General features: G+C 40.1%; 1 protein-coding gene across 3 annotated transcripts in view; it reads right to left on the minus strand.

Annotated features, from left to right (window-relative positions):
- Positions 1-15,807, minus strand: part of TNIP3 (TNFAIP3 interacting protein 3) — a 119,711-nt gene that overhangs the window by 55,236 nt on the left and 48,668 nt on the right. For all 3 annotated transcript variants that reach the window (XM_065596307.1, XM_065596306.1, XM_005290283.4), the window contains one exon: positions 276-408. In XM_065596307.1, coding sequence (XP_065452379.1) covers positions 276-296 — 21 coding nt within the window. In that variant the 5' untranslated portion in view covers positions 297-408. The remainder of the gene's footprint in view (positions 1-275; positions 409-15,807) is intronic.

Raw genomic sequence — 15,807 nt, forward strand, 5'->3', positions numbered from 1 at the left:
TGACCCAGGCCAGCTGACCGTTTTTTATCCCTGTGTAGATGTACTCTCAGTGTCTCTAGCTGGGCTTTGGAAAATGCTGAAGAGAAGTGTCTTCTCACTTAAACAGTTTCCCTAAGTCACAGGAAGTGGGTTTGTGAGAGAATTTACAGTATGTTCAACATAGGATGTGTTCAGCAATCAAGGAAGTTTGTGTATAGTTGTTAATACAACAGGAGATACCCCCTCAATTTTTCTTCCCTTGCAGACAAACTGTTGCAAAAGAAACATTTGCTTACCTTCAGGGAACACGAAGTCATCTGTTTGAGCACACGTTCTTGGGCAATGAACTCCGAGTTCTCATGGTACTGTGCAATACTGTTCTTCTCTATCAGATTTCTTATTTCATCATCAAGCTCTATGCTTTCACACCTGCTTAGAAGGAAATGGTAAGGTTATATTGCTAAAGCATACAGGAAAGAATTTAGGGAGTCCATTTTCTGGTCAACCATTTCCTTATGTGGCACAATATATGGAAGAGCTAGTTCTGTACCTATCGCAGGCTTCACCCTTGCATACAGGCACAGAAGAGTAAAGCAGAATCACAGAATTTCAGAATCACCAAAATGGAACAATAATGGGTTTGTGTTAGAGTTGGTATAAGATTTTTCTAACAAGAAGTTTTTTTGTAAAATGGCTTTCCCCCGCTCCCTTAAAATGAAAGTTTTTTGCATCAAAATTATCAGTCATTTCTGGGGTTTTGTGAAAAATGTTGTGCCTTTTCTCATTTTTTCCAGAAATTTTAAATCAAACATGAACAAAAATGTTATCAAAATTGTTTGCCGCAGCCAGGTTTTTAGTAAACAGTTTGATAATGTTTACAATAACATTTCTGATTTTAAAAAAATTGGTTTTTAATTAACCATTTTTTAAAAAAAGGTCTGTTTGAATTTTTTTTATTTACACAATAGGTGTTCGTTTTTCCTCTAGATCTAGTTAATAACTTCTCCATTTGAAGTTATCAGAAAAATCATAGGCAATAAGAATATTTTATCTATGAGCTTTACTTATTTATTTCAGTTTATATAAACAATCCAGAAAGGGGCCTATTCCAGGCAATTTGAAAATGTATTTAAGAACATAGTTCATCCATATAGCAAACCCATCAATCTCCCCCATAAAAATAAAGGCTATAATTAGGCAAGCAGAAATTTGGATAGACAACGGAACAATTCATTCTATTCTGTGCTTTTACAGACAGGGACTGTGTATTTCTCTTTCCATCAGCATTAGTTCTTTCCCCTATGTACTAAATAAAAGAGAGCTGGCAACAAGGAAGGGTCAAGTTTTTGATTTGGTTTATTGTCCAGTAGTCAGATCCAGGGCCGGCTCCAGCAAGCTCGTGCTTGGGGCGGCAGATTCTATGGGGCAGCAATCTGCCCAATCCTAGGGCGGCACGGCCTTTTTTTTTTGGGGGGGGGGGGGGGGGGGTTCGCCGATCTGGCCGCCCTGTAGGGGGCAGCGGCGCGGAGGAGGGCAGCGCCCTGCTGGGAGCAGGCTGCACACTCCGTCTGCCCCAGCTGGTGCCAAGTCTGTAGCAAGCCAGACAGGGCAGCCCATGTCCTTCCCTCCCCGCCGACCGGAGCGGTGTGGAGCCCTCCTGGCAGGCAGCGTGGCAGTCGGGACCACGTGGCGAGCACCTCGCTGAAGCCCTGGCTGCCCCCTTCTTTCTCTCCCCCCGCTCCCTCCCCCCCCCTCGCTAGCCGGGGCACGTCTGCAGCACAGGGAGTCCCCCAGCACCTTGGCTCCAGCTGCCCTTCCGTTGTTTTTTTTTTTTCCTGCTTTGCCACTCCAGATGCGCTGCAGGGGTTTTTATTTTTGTTTTTTTTCTCCTGCTTTGCCTTTCTGGCCGCCCCGAATTTTTTTTTTTTTTTGCTTGGGGCGGCAAAAAAGCCAGAGCCGGCCTATGATTAGGAGTCAGACATTCTTGAGTTCTGATCCCAGAGCTACCACTAATTCTAGAGCTAACACTAACTGAATGTCATTCACAAAATGTATGAACTGGAAGAGGTTTTATATAAATTACTGTAACTTTCAACTAGAAATGTTCAGTCTCTTTGTTGCTTTGGACAGTGAAATGATGTTATAGACACATATAAATCCCTTGCCATTTTGGATAAAGCTCAAGTTATACAATGCTCCAGAATGAGAAACAGTACTGGGTTAGTTAGGCATCTAAGCCCAGAGCTATTACATGGCACTGCATAACAAAGATTGGAGTGAAGGTGGGTTGTTGAAAACTGAGTAGGGAATTGCTACTAACGTGGAATGGTAACTTATCACTCACCAATTAGGTTAAAAAGCTGACTATCAAAATTATACAACATGGCTTGTTGCACTATGGTGTTGCAACAAGATCTCATAGTGAAACAATCCAAATCACAATGCCTCCCGACAAAGACTCTGCTCTAAATTATTCCACCGAATGAAGATACCCTAACACCACCAAAGGTGCCACAAATAACTGCAGCAGGCATTCCAGTGGCAATTTACGACGTACATGAGTTGATGTGTGCTTGAGTTTAATCACAAAGGGCCCAGTTTGGGGAAGTTCTTGTCCCTTTGCTGGATTGGACTCAGAAAATGAAATTTAACCCCGTGCACAGCGCCAGCATAAAGACCCATGCTTCTTAACTTCCATTTAAGCCCTATTTTCAGACTATAAGTGATGCATGGGCTGGCCTTCTGTATAGGGTGAGTTTCACCTAAAATGAGCACCAGCAAGCCATTTCAACAAACATGAATGCAAAGGGTTATATGCTAACTAGACAAAATACAGTGCCTTCAGCTATGAAGGGCAAATGGAATAAGGGTAGTACACAATGTGGCTAGGCTACCCTGATCCCTTTAACATTCTTAAGTTATTCACAAAGAAAATTTTACACAAGAAAAAAAGAAATTCTACCTTTTCCTTAATTTTTCTTCTTCTAAAACTTCAAAAACACTGTAGACATTACAAGCTGCACGTTAGCAACATATGTTTGTATGATTCTTGAAATGTGTATTGGTGCACAGCATTATGCATGAGTGCATTAGTTTGTAAGCTCTGTTTTTAATTAAACACATAATTAGGACTTTTTAATGACTCTGTAACATGCATTATGACATACCCATGCTCTCTTATCCCTATCCCTCCAAAAAATATTTGTTTCAGCTCCTCCAGATTGCCTGCAAATATGCCTAGTGTATGAAATATGTTTGCATCGCATGACAAAATTTATTACACATTATACAGTAGAATTAAATGCATTTGATAACATCTGGAAATATTCAGAAATTACAACATCAAAGCAGTCATTTTGGCACAGTTAGGGAAAAGTAGACTGAATATTATTTTCATAATTAATGTAAGTGCCATGATTTACATAACTAATGTAAATACCAGAACCAGCCATAGAAAGGACTGCTGCACTGATGGACAGGGAGTAAAATTAGGCCCAGCCAGAGCCACTCCTACCCCAGCATCCTTTAGACCCAGAATTTAAGAGACTTGGCCATGCTATGGATGCACTAGGTTTCCCTCCTCCTGGATTAGTGTATTGTTAACTAGCAATTGTGCCTCTGTGGACTAGCTACCAACTTGGCCAATATCAGGGACTGAAATAGGGGCATCTCAAGCTGAAAGCCTAAGTCTCTACAGCCTGAGCTAAACATTCAGGCTCCACAGCTGGGGGACTGTAATTGATTCACCACCTCTGTGGATCAAGCACAATGTAGGCCACAACACTGGGTTATATTTGCACAATTTCAGGGTGCAATAGTAAATTTCATTTTTATGTTGTACTAACCTATTTTGTGCATGTGTAGGCGGGTGTCTACGTTCATCCATATGGCACTGGAAATTGTGAATTATCACATAGGCGGGGTGGTTGTTTATTCCAGGCACGTGAAGAGTATCTCTCAATTTGTCTGGGTGGGGTAGTTACATGAAGATTAAATTATTAAACTAATTTAATCTAGAAGTGGGAGGGGGGTTACTGTCCAGCTGGGAGAGTATTCTTTCAAGACACAGGAATTGAGAAACATATTAGTATCGACCACCATGGATTGCCCTGCGGCTGGTGTAACTTTCTCTTCATGGCTTTCCCCTGACTCATGGCCTGGGTCAGAAGGCCAGCCCTCAAAGATCAACAGTCAAAGTCATGAGACCTGTGATCATCTGTGTGATTAATGAAGGGGGTGGGAGGAAGGGTAGCTCCCTTTGATGGACACTCAGCCAGCCAGCAAGCTGTAAAATCCCTCTTGGTAGCTGTTCTCAGCTTGCTTTACCTGTAAAGGGTTAAAAGTCCCCCAGGTAAAGAAAAGGAAGTGGGCACCTGACCAAAAGAGCGAGTGGGAAGGTAGAACTTTTTAAAATTGGGAAAGAAACTTGCCCTTTGTCTGTTGTTCTCTGGAGAAGGAGACACAGAGCAGCAATGCTATAAGCAGGAATACTGTGTAAAGTTTGAACCGGATATGAAAACCATCAGATCATATCTAGAACTGCTTTTAACAACCCAAATATGCAAGTAAATTAGGAATGTTTAGGAAGACATGATAAGGTTTATTTCTGCTTATTTTTAAGGCTTGGGGACTCCTCTGTGCTAACCCCATATGCTTTTGTTTGCTTGTAACCTTTAAGCTAACCCACAAGAAAGCTATTTTGGGTGCTTAATTTTTGGAATTGTTCTTTTAAAATCTAACAAAAGCCTAAAGTTCCAGATGTATTTTCTTCCTTTTTGTTTTTAATAAAATTTACCTTTTTTAAGAACTGGATTGGATTTTTGGTGTCCTAAGAGGTTTGTGCATGTTGTTTGATAAGCTGGTAGCAACAGCTAAATTCCTTGGTTTTCTTTCTCAGCTCCTCCCCGGAGGGCGGGGAAGGGTGAAAGGGCTTGAGGGTACCCCACAGTGCTCCTTCCTGAGTCCAAAGTGGGTTTTTTTGCATTTGAATGGTGGCAGCATTTACCAAGCCAAGGTCAGAGAAAAGCTGTAACCTTGGGAGTTTAATACAAGCCTGGAGTGGCAAGTATTTTTTAAAATCCTTGCAGGTCCCCACCTTCTGTACTCAAAGTGACAGAGTGGGGATTCAGCCTTGACAATCTGATTTCAAGTTAATTAGGCTCAAAGGATTGCCTCAGTTCAATGGAGAACCAGCAACTCTCCCTTGCTGTAATGACTATTTGCACTCATCATTTTATCTAATCTTCTTATTGAAGTTGTAGATTAAACACCAAGTTTTCCCCCCTAAAATGGTGTCCAACCCTCCTTCAGGTTGCACTCCTAGGAATACCGTTTGTGAACTGATGATATATCAAGAGAACATATGGCCTTGTCCTGTAGTCCTTACTCAGGCATAACTTGGACTGAGCCCTAGGTGTCATTTAGATTGGAATAAAGGTTGAAGCAGCTGTTCCAGTACTTCTGAGCAAAGTAGGGGATAATATGGAAGCCCATTTGTAATAATTTTGTTCAAAATATTTAAATGTGAAGAATTGCCTTGTTTTGTCTAATGCTACTACATAGGGAAAAATCAATGTATTTGTCATTGTGGAGGGCAAGCTGAATGGTTGTTAAAAGTGAATAGATCTATTTAACCCTTCCACCCTGAATTCTTTGTTATCAGATGGATAAGGTATCACATATGTGGCTCTTACAGTTAAATAGCAGTTTTTGTCCAGTCTCATTTTAAATGTGCCAAACAACAAGGCTTCAACTTAAGAACATCCAGTATGGCCATACTGGGTCAGACCAAAAGTCCATCTAGCCCAGTATCCTGGCTTCCAACAGTAGCCAATGCCAGGTGCCCCAGAGGGAATGAACAGAACAGGTAACCACCAAGCGATTCATCCCCTGTCGTCCATTCCCAGCTTCTGGAAAACAATCCTTGTCCATCCTGGCTAACAGCAATTGATGGACCTATCCTCCATGAACTTATCTACTTCTTTTTTGAACTCTGTTATAGTCTTGGCCTTCACAACATCCTCTGACAAGGAGTTCCACAGGTTGACTGTGCATTGTGTGAAAAAATACTTCCTTGTTTGTATTAAACCTACTGCCTATTAATTGCATTTGGTGACCCCTAGTTCCTGTGTTATGAGAAGGACTAAATTACATTTCCTTATTTACTTTCTCCACATCAGTCATGATTTTATAGACCTCTATCATATCCCCCCTTAGCCGTCTCTTTTCCAAGCTGAAGAGTCCTAGTCTTATTAATCTCGCCTCATATGGCAGCCATTCCATACCCCTAATCATTTTTGTTGCCCTTTTCTCAACCTTTTCCAATTCCAATATATCTTTTTTGAGATGGTGCGACCACATCTGCACGCAGTATTCAAGATGTGGGCATACCATGGATTTATATAGAGGGAATATGATATTTTCTGTCTTATGATCTACCCCTTTCTTGATGAATCCCAACGTTCTGTTCGCTTTTTTGATTGACGCTGCACTTTGAGTGGATGTTTTCAGAGAACTGTCCACAATGACTCCCAAGATCTCTTTCTTGAGTTTTAACAGCCAATTTAGACCTCATCATTTTATATGTATAGTTGAGATTATGTTTTCCAATGTGCATTACTTTGAATTTATCAACATTGAAATTCATCTGCCATTTTGTTGCCCAGTCACCCAGTTTGGAGAGATCCTTTTGTAGCTCTTCACAGTCTGCCTGGGACTTCACTATCTTGAGCATAATGTACATAGCTAATTATTCCCTCTACTGGATTTCCCAGGGCATGCCATTTTCTCTGTATCTTTATTTTAAACCATGAGCTTTTCAGCAGGCACTGACTTTCTCTTTGTGTACCATACATTACATACACTAAATAAATTAATGCTCAATGATAAATTCAGGCCTATGAAAAAGTGAGGTAAAAGAAAGTAAATATCTGAGTTATCTTTGGTCCTATAAAGGTGCCAATGCTAACACACCATGCCCTATTGCTTCCTCTTACATCCTGCCTCAGTGCAACAAGTTTATAGTACAACCTCCATTATCAAGAGATACCTAGGACACCCCCAAAACATTGAGTACTTAGGGGAATCCAGCCCTGACTTGCTGACTGATCCCCCCAGTTATCTGGGCAGCGGAAGCAGTGCAAGAACAGAAGACTGGAAAGTATGGGCAGAGTTATGACTTAAGTTCCAGGAAGGGGAGTGAATTGCTCTCAGAACCTCTTCTCCTAGCTCACTCTCTCCTCCTGCTGAAACATCACACACAGGCAGTTTCCAGCATTTTAAGCCTCTGGTCAGGTCAAATAAGAAAGGAAATGTAGAAAATACAGTAGTTAAAATGGCAATAATCAGCCTACATTAGCCTACTACTGTTGCTCCAATCTCTGAAGCCTTCCATAGACTGCCTGATAGGAAATAATCAGGCAATTTGCCAGCAGACTTTCCCTATAATCTAGGCATCACTTTACTGAAACCTCCCATTCAATGAAACAGGATCATGTCCTCACCTAAAGCTTGGTGGCATGACTCTGATTCAGATACAGAGCTTCACATAAATGAGATTTAGACAACTCAGGTTGCACTCTACAGGTTATTTGCATAACAAGTCAGCAGGCAGGCATAGGGATAACACACAGATTCTCACTGGAAATCCCATAAAATATATTTTAGTGCCTAGTGCCTTCCCTCCTTTTTATACAAATACTCTGGGTGCATTTCCTCAAGGTTTCCCAGAGGATTCATATGGGAAATTGGAGGGGAGCGGGGGACAACTATCATGAGGACAAACTTAACTCCTCATTTCATTCTATTAACATATTATTTTGAATGTGGATTGTATAAAACTAAATTGACTTTCAGTACAGTATTTCCCACCCTTCAGAAAGAACGAATACAGGTTTGGACTTCAGTCTGTTTCCTAAGCCTACCCTTTACTGAACTTTAGCCAATTATTGTCTTATAATACGTAGCCTTGGATTGGCTGTTCTTAACCCATTTCAATAGGTTATGCTTCTGTTCGTTAAAGGAGTGAATTAAAGTTTTGTTAATTCAGTGTATGGAACTTACTGTGAAGTATATAAAATATTAAGCCATAGAAATTCATTGTATTTGGCATGAAAATAAGCAAATGTAATGTTCTGCTCTGTTAAAGAGTGCTGTGTGACAAGCTTCATAGAATTTTGGGCATTCACCCTCGAAAGCTTATGCTCCAGTACTTCTGTTAGTCTTAAAGGTGCCACAGGACCCTCTGTTGCTAATGAAGCAGTTCTTCCTAATGACCTCTAGACGGCACTCTGTATTTAGCAATCATAGAAAGTAATTTACCCAAACACACAAACTACATTAGGTTTTACAAAGTTTAAAGGTGCATTTTGTACAATCTTAACTTAAAAGTTGTACTGAAGGAAAAACGTTAATAAATTAAGACATTTTGTTCTGGACTATTTAAGCTGTGCTTTTGTTACTAAAATAACTGTCAGATATCATTGTATTGGATCTACAACGAAAAGATGACATCTACATTTACTGAAGTGTCAAGTTTCTATTAGAGGTTCTGATCATTCATATTATGCTTTTCCTTTTTGTAAAATCAATAAGAAAAAATTGGAAGTGCTTGTATTTTTTTTAATAGGACAAAGTCTTTGCTTTCAATATCTTCACAGTGCAAACATATCAACATCTGTGATTATGAATATATAGCAGGCTGAACGCAGAAGCAAACAAAGGTAAGATGAGCATAGTACTTCCTTCTTGTAATTTTTAAGTGTTACTTTTATAAGCAAAAAGATCTGATCACAGCTGTCCAAAAATGGACAATTCTCTTGAAATTTTACCCCCACCCCCACCCCCACCTCAAAATGTACATCACAACAGGAAACTGTTCTTAAATGTCACTTTAGTTTCAAATTTTGCTGAAATTCCTATATTGGGAAATTTTTTTGTAGAAGAAAAAAAATGGGAAAAAAACATTTCTCAATAGCCAGCCTTACCTTATAAGGGAGGGAGAAATATGGGATTCCAAATCATCACCATTTTATTATCATCATGACTTTGTTTTGCAAGGCAACAATCCTCTGAGAAAGATCAAGATTCTGTTCTTTTGTTGCATCTAGTGTCTGTTTGCCTAGGTCTGCACACTGCCTTTGATATCCCCTCACTTATACAGCCTAGCAATCATTTGTCTCCTTTGTTCACTTAGAGCCTGATCCTGTACCACTGAAGTCAATAGGAGCTTTGCCACAGACTTCCACGGATGTAGGATCAAGCCTTTATACAATAGTATAATAATGAGGTGTTTATAAAGAATCTCAAATAATGGAAAAACAAACAAACCAGTTCCCAGGCCTCATATATGAAGAAATATTTAGGGATAGTAATCTACAGGAGGTCAGGCCCCAAACATGTGGAGCTATCTGATGCAACAACAGAACAGAACTTTCATGCGTCTCATACGGCGGTGCCCTTGTTAAAACGGAATCAATATTTGAAAATTCTCAACTGCCTGAAAAATGAATCCCTTCACAACCTATGCAGTGATGGAATTACAGGAAGCAGCAGCATAGGCTTGTGGAGACCTGTATCAGATAGACAGACACTAGGTTTTTTGGACTGGTTTAGAGAAAACCCCAAAAATAATCTCTCCCCCCGTCAAAGGGTAGGTCTTTACTTCACAGTTCACCCAGTATATTATGCAGATGTTACTCCAAACCTCCTCCCATCCACACACAAAAACGTCTGACCCCAGTTTAGTGATGCTTTCACTCCAAGATAACTGGCCCATCCTGGAGTAAAGCCTAAAGCCCAGGTGCTGCTTTTGCACATGCACTTTGCACAGAGCTCTCCAATGCCTTCTTACAATTAACTGAAAAGAATCAGAGGGTCTCAACTTACTGCAGCACAAAGAACCATGGGATATGCCCCCACAGGTCATAGTACACACGCAGGTAGCACAGCACCAGCAAGGACACAATAACTCAGGCTGGGTCTACACTACCCGCCTGAATCGGCGGGTAGAAATCGACCTCTCAGGGATTGATTTATCGCGTCCCAACGGGACGCGACAATTGATCCCCGAATCGACGCTCTTACTCCACCAGCGGAGGTGGGAGTAAGCGCCGTCGACGGGAAGCCGCAGAGGTCAATTTTGCCGCCGTCCTCACAGCGGGGTAAGTCGGCTGCGATACGTCGAATTCAGCTACGCTATTCACGTAGCTGAATTTGCATATCTTAAATCGACCCCCCCCATAGTGTAGATGTAGCCTCAGGTACAGCTTTGTGGTGTGGCTGCTCACACCCAGGCTAGGCTAATGGGGGTGCAGATCACTCATGTTAACGAAGACGTACCGAAAATGACTTCTTAGCGCTTTTGTGAACACAAAAAGAGTAGATTCAGCTAATCAGGGAACCAGGAGAAGTGCAATGTGACATTGGCCATGTGAGGAATATCACCAGCCAATCCAGCTTGAATCTCAACATGCATCACAAAAAGCTTGAAAATATCGAAGTTTTTGTAGAGCCCCTTACAATACAAATAATTCATGTCCAGAGATCACAGGAGAGCTGGAGCATTTAAAAAAAAAAGTATGAAAGAATGATTTGAGTACTTTCACTTTGAGTTAGGCTTTTATAGCTCTGACTCAGATTGCTGCTTGACTCTCAGTTCATTTTTTTTCCAGAGAGTTTAGTGATCATGTACTGCTCTAGAAGGGCAGACCTGGAGACTCAAATTATCCACTGACCAGGTACAGCAGTATTTCCCCCCAAACATCTCTGCCAGTGTTTCATCCTGAATCAGGGTAGGGGTGAGAAAGCAGCTTAGTCTCCAAGGCTATACTGTTCCTCCCCTTTTTTCTGAGGCTTCCCACATAAGTGCCCCATTGCTCCAGTGATATTTGAGATCTGTCATCTTGAAAATGGACTAAGACCACCAATTTATTTCATATAGGATAGTGAGCATCCAGCAGATGCTAACTTCCAATCATGATTGATCCTAGGTGGCCTAGAGGTGAAAAGTTCTATGCTTCATAACCCTGACCCATTTGATTTTTCCATGATAAACAAGAAAGCACACAGAGCATCAATGGGATATTTACGTTAATTAGGTTGTCAGCCCTATCCTGAGATATAATACACCCCTCATGATCATCTCAAATACAGCCTAGGCACCGGATAAACTTAATATTGAGATTTAGTTGATGCCCAGTGCTAGACCAATATTGCTCTTTTATAGAAACGGTGACCAATTTTCATACTGTAATATCATATGACTTGCAATGGCCCAATGCTACTCTAAACCTCTGAAGCAGCACCACATTAGTTATTATATATATATAATCATATATATATTATATAAAAAAAACCCTTAGAGGTTGGGTGTGTACGTTCACACCCAACAAATAAGAATACGTAGCTCTTATATAGTGCTTTTCATCAGTAGATCCCAAAGGAGGTCGGTATCATTACCCCCATTTTACAGATGGAGAAACTGGGACACAGAAAGGGGAAATGACTTGCCCAAGGTCACCCAGCAGGCCTGGGGCAGAGCCAGGAACAAAATTCAGGTCGTCTGAGTTTTAGTCCAGTGCTGTATTCACCAGGCAACACTGCCATAGTATATATAGATTTCACCAAATATATGAAGGAGGTTGACTAGCTATATTTAGTGACAGAGACAAGGTGGGTGAGGTAATTCAGTGACGTGTGCAAGAACATCGCCTCACCAAACAGTCCAGCTGCAATTAGAAGACTACTTACCCCAGCTGGGGTCATAAAATTGAATCACAGAGGAAATTCTGGGCTAGAGCTATGCTGCCTGAGCAGTTCTGCTTGCTAAATAAAAGTGGAAGATGAACATAAATTTAGAAAACTTTATCACATTATACCCTCCCTCCCATCCCCACCACAACATGCTATAGGTTTAAATGTATTTGCACAAGTCTTCCACCGGTTTGGTGCAATAGCCTAATAGTAGCACATCCTGAGTATTATGAGGGGTGAGATCTGAGTTTGATTTAGTTTTGGTCTCTTGATTTCCAAGCCAGCATGTAACAGGAGACTCATGGATGTAATTCTTGCAGGTCTTTGGGAGAAAGGTCTGGCAAACCCTTTTTTCTTTTTATAAGCAGTGAATCTTTTACACTTAATACTTTTACAGCATTGTGATGGGTTGACAATATTCCCGCTGAGCAAGAATGAGTCCCAATCCACAGCCCGTTGAATTAAATGGAAAGACTGTCAGAACTCTGGTCCTTAGAAAAGGTTGGCAAGAGATAGAATACAAAAGGAAAAATTTTAAAGTCCTAAGATAAACTACCCAGACCCTGCTGTAAAGTAGAGTTGAGAGACTAATTCATTTTTCAGTTTGGAGGCTGAACAATACAAAAAAACGGGTTGGTTTGAAGCAAAATTGAGTATTTTCCATTTTCCCCTCACAAAAAAACAAAAAACCACCTCTCTTAACTTTTTCCCAGCTGTACTGTGAAGGGACAAGTCCATACAGCAGCCCAGAGACAGTATGGGGCTTAGGGAACCATGAGGATGAAGAGAGCTCGATCAATCTCCCCTCCCACTTGCATAAGGGAAAGACTTTGAATTGTGCCTAGCATTTTAAATGCTTTTTTATTGTGGAAATAAATAATAAAAAAAAAACTCTCTCTCTCTCTCTCTCTCTCACACACACGCACACGGAAAAGAAGTTAGCCATTTATCCAGAGCTGTACCAGGTTGAGGACAAAAACTTCATTTGCATTTTACATCTAAAAAGAATACATTTGAGAATTTAAAGCTAGCTATCAGAGTAGTTCTGACTCAAGCCATATCATCCTTCATATCAAGAAAATTGCTTGTGTCTCTACTTTCACTGCTGCAGGTAGCGACATCATCTGCTCTTTTCTATTCTAATAATTAACTACGTGCCTGGATAAAGATCATATCACTTTCTCCCATATGCTCATATATGGTCAAGTTGTTAAAATGTCAACTGCAGATAGTATCAGAGGGGTAGCCGTGTTAGTCTGAATCTGTAAAAAGCAACAGAGGGTCCTGTGGCACCTTTAAGACTAACAGAAGTATTGGGAGCATAAGCTTTTGTGGGTCAGCCTTGCATCTGAAGAAGTGAGGTTCTTACCCACGAAAGCTTATGCTCCCAATACTTCTGTTAGTCTTAAAGGTGCCACAGGACCCTCTTCTAACTGCAGATAGGTTTCTTCAAAAAATTACTTTCACATTCTTCTCTATGGCACTTGGCTTTAACACCCAAACTTTTAAGAAACTATAGGGTTAAATGGCCCTTTAATGCTATTTATTTATACATTGTTACCTAATCTTTGCCAATTTTCCAATTAAATTATGTGGTTCTAACTGGGAGACATAATGTAATGACATCCAGTCCCTCTTTTCTTTTAATAAGCAGCTGTGCAAATCAATGAGCCAGGATTAACAAAGCTTACTTTGGTTACACAGCACATTGCCTCCTCTTTATATGGTTATTCTGGAGTGCCACCACTGTATGCAATAAAGCAAGCTGAATTTTATAAAGATAGAGTTCTGGACATAAACAACTGGCAAGCTAGTTTGAAATCACCTTGTGGCAGGATTGGTGCTATAGGGCAAATCCTATGCCTGTGAGCAAAGCCAAAATAAAACAGAACCAGAATGGACATACAAGACATGGAAACTCTGAAACTAGCAGTAAAGTCTCAAAGACAACTTCACAACCAAGCTTCTCCTGGACATTGGAAGGAATCAGAGACCGGGGGCAGGTAGTCTACTATTGAAAATGGTCATAGCTCCATTGAAGTCTGGGGTTATGTGGTTATGAGATGGGAAGGTACACTGCTTCTTCCTCTTGGCCATCCTGGCACATCATTTGCCAACTCTTGGCTCCCTCTAGGTGGTTTTCTAGACAAGTGGAATATGGGACTCTGAGAAATTAGCATAGTCACAGGTCTTTGGGGGCTGTTTTCTATGTTTCTCAGTGCATTAACTCTAATGATTAATTTAATCTCTAATCCACATGATGCTATTCAGTGTAATTTCAGCATGTCTACCTGGCTTGTGTCATAGGTTTGATTACTGAAACTATGAATACACCATAAACAATTGTAAATAAGGGGCTTTATAGAGGGGGTTTACAGCCAGATCCCAGCACCACAGAGCCATATTTTGAGCGGAAACGAATCCAAGAGTCTAGGGGTTAAATCACATGCTTCTTCCCCATGGGTGGCCATTTTGGACATGAGAATCCTGCTTGGCTACGTGTGCTGTGGAGGTAAGAGCCATATAAAGAAACAAATTTATGTATTTTATTAGGGATGGAAGAACTGTCTCAGATAAAATGAAAACTGACATCCCAAAACAGACCATGTTATATATTTGAAAAGGTTAGTTAACATTTCCCTCTATTATTTATCACTCTACGTGCCTCAGTACTTCCTTCCATTATGGAAATGGCCTATAGAATTTGATAGAGAATGGGATCTTTCTCCAGAATTTTTAACCCTATTTGCAGTGGGAATAAATTTATAGCAGTGATTAAATGCTCCATGTTGTTTAAAATATATATATACAAAAACAATATCCTCTATTTAATTCTGTAGAAGAAACTATATTAGTCTCTTAAATTCCATAGGATTTTACAGGAATTTCATATAATACTGTTTAATTTCTATAAAACCTTTGATTGCTCTTTCTGATATTAGGACCTTTGTATTACAGGTTGATCCAATGAAGATCAGATGTGAAACTGACAAAATACCATGACAAAGGCTTTACATGGGGAATTTCCAACCCAACTGGAAGCAGGAAGAACCAGGAATCTTTCAAGAAAACCTGTTTTCTGCATGAATTTCCAGTCTAATTTTGCAGCCTTAAGAGGGTCTGATATTAATTAAAACTATCAGTGACCAGATCCTGAGGTGTGTAGCTCCTATAGAGTGCAACTCAAGTGAAGTCAATAAAGCTGTTTATGGGTACGTCTTCACTTACCGGAATAACACATGGGTATTTGGCCCTCATGAGACTTTTGGTTGATTATCGGAGTTGGATGTTTTGAACTTCAACTCCACTAATTCACATCTGTGCTACCATACATATGCACTCTATTACACATAAATATATATTATCACTAAATAACCAGCCTATCTGGTAGATTAAATCTATACTTTGACATAAAAAAAAAACCTCTCACCCCCAATATTTTTAATTTGAAAAGAGTGAATATTGTAAATGATTTCCAACGCAATTCACTTCACTTCATTAAGCTTTGCAAATTCAGAAGTACAAAGAAAAACAATAGAAATTTACCAAAATTGTTTTGAAAACATTGCTGGAAGATCCAGCCTAAATTCATAGACATTAAGTAAGATCCATTCAAAAACGAAATTGAAACAAATGCAGAGTCTTTCAACTGAGATGCCTAAGGTCTCTAGGAAAAATGTTTAGCAATAATCCTTTTTCCTTCATGAGAAGAGGGCTTCACAGTGCAAAGTAGATGATGGGGATTAAAATGTGTGTGTATTGAGACAAATAGAGAAATCACTTCAACTTTCGCTCAATACTGTTCCAGCCAAAACATCTGCCTGTTACCCCATAAATGTTGCTACATTTCTGTTCCCTTTATGACAAAGGAATGGAGCTTTTAAGGCACATTTAATAGCCAGCAGCTGTTTGGCTGTCAAATGCCACATCTGGAGAAGCAGCGTGCTGTTAATGTGAACAGAAACAATTGCTCTTTAATAGTTGTGCTTAATTTTAAGAATTATACAAATCACAACAACGAGAGATACATGTTCTTGATAGAAACACATCTGGTTTCTTTGAAAACAATCTAAAGAG

Source organism: Chrysemys picta, chromosome 5 (assembly GCF_011386835.1).
Source record: "Chrysemys picta bellii isolate R12L10 chromosome 5, ASM1138683v2, whole genome shotgun sequence".
NCBI classification, from domain to species: Eukaryota; Metazoa; Chordata; order Testudines; family Emydidae; genus Chrysemys; species Chrysemys picta.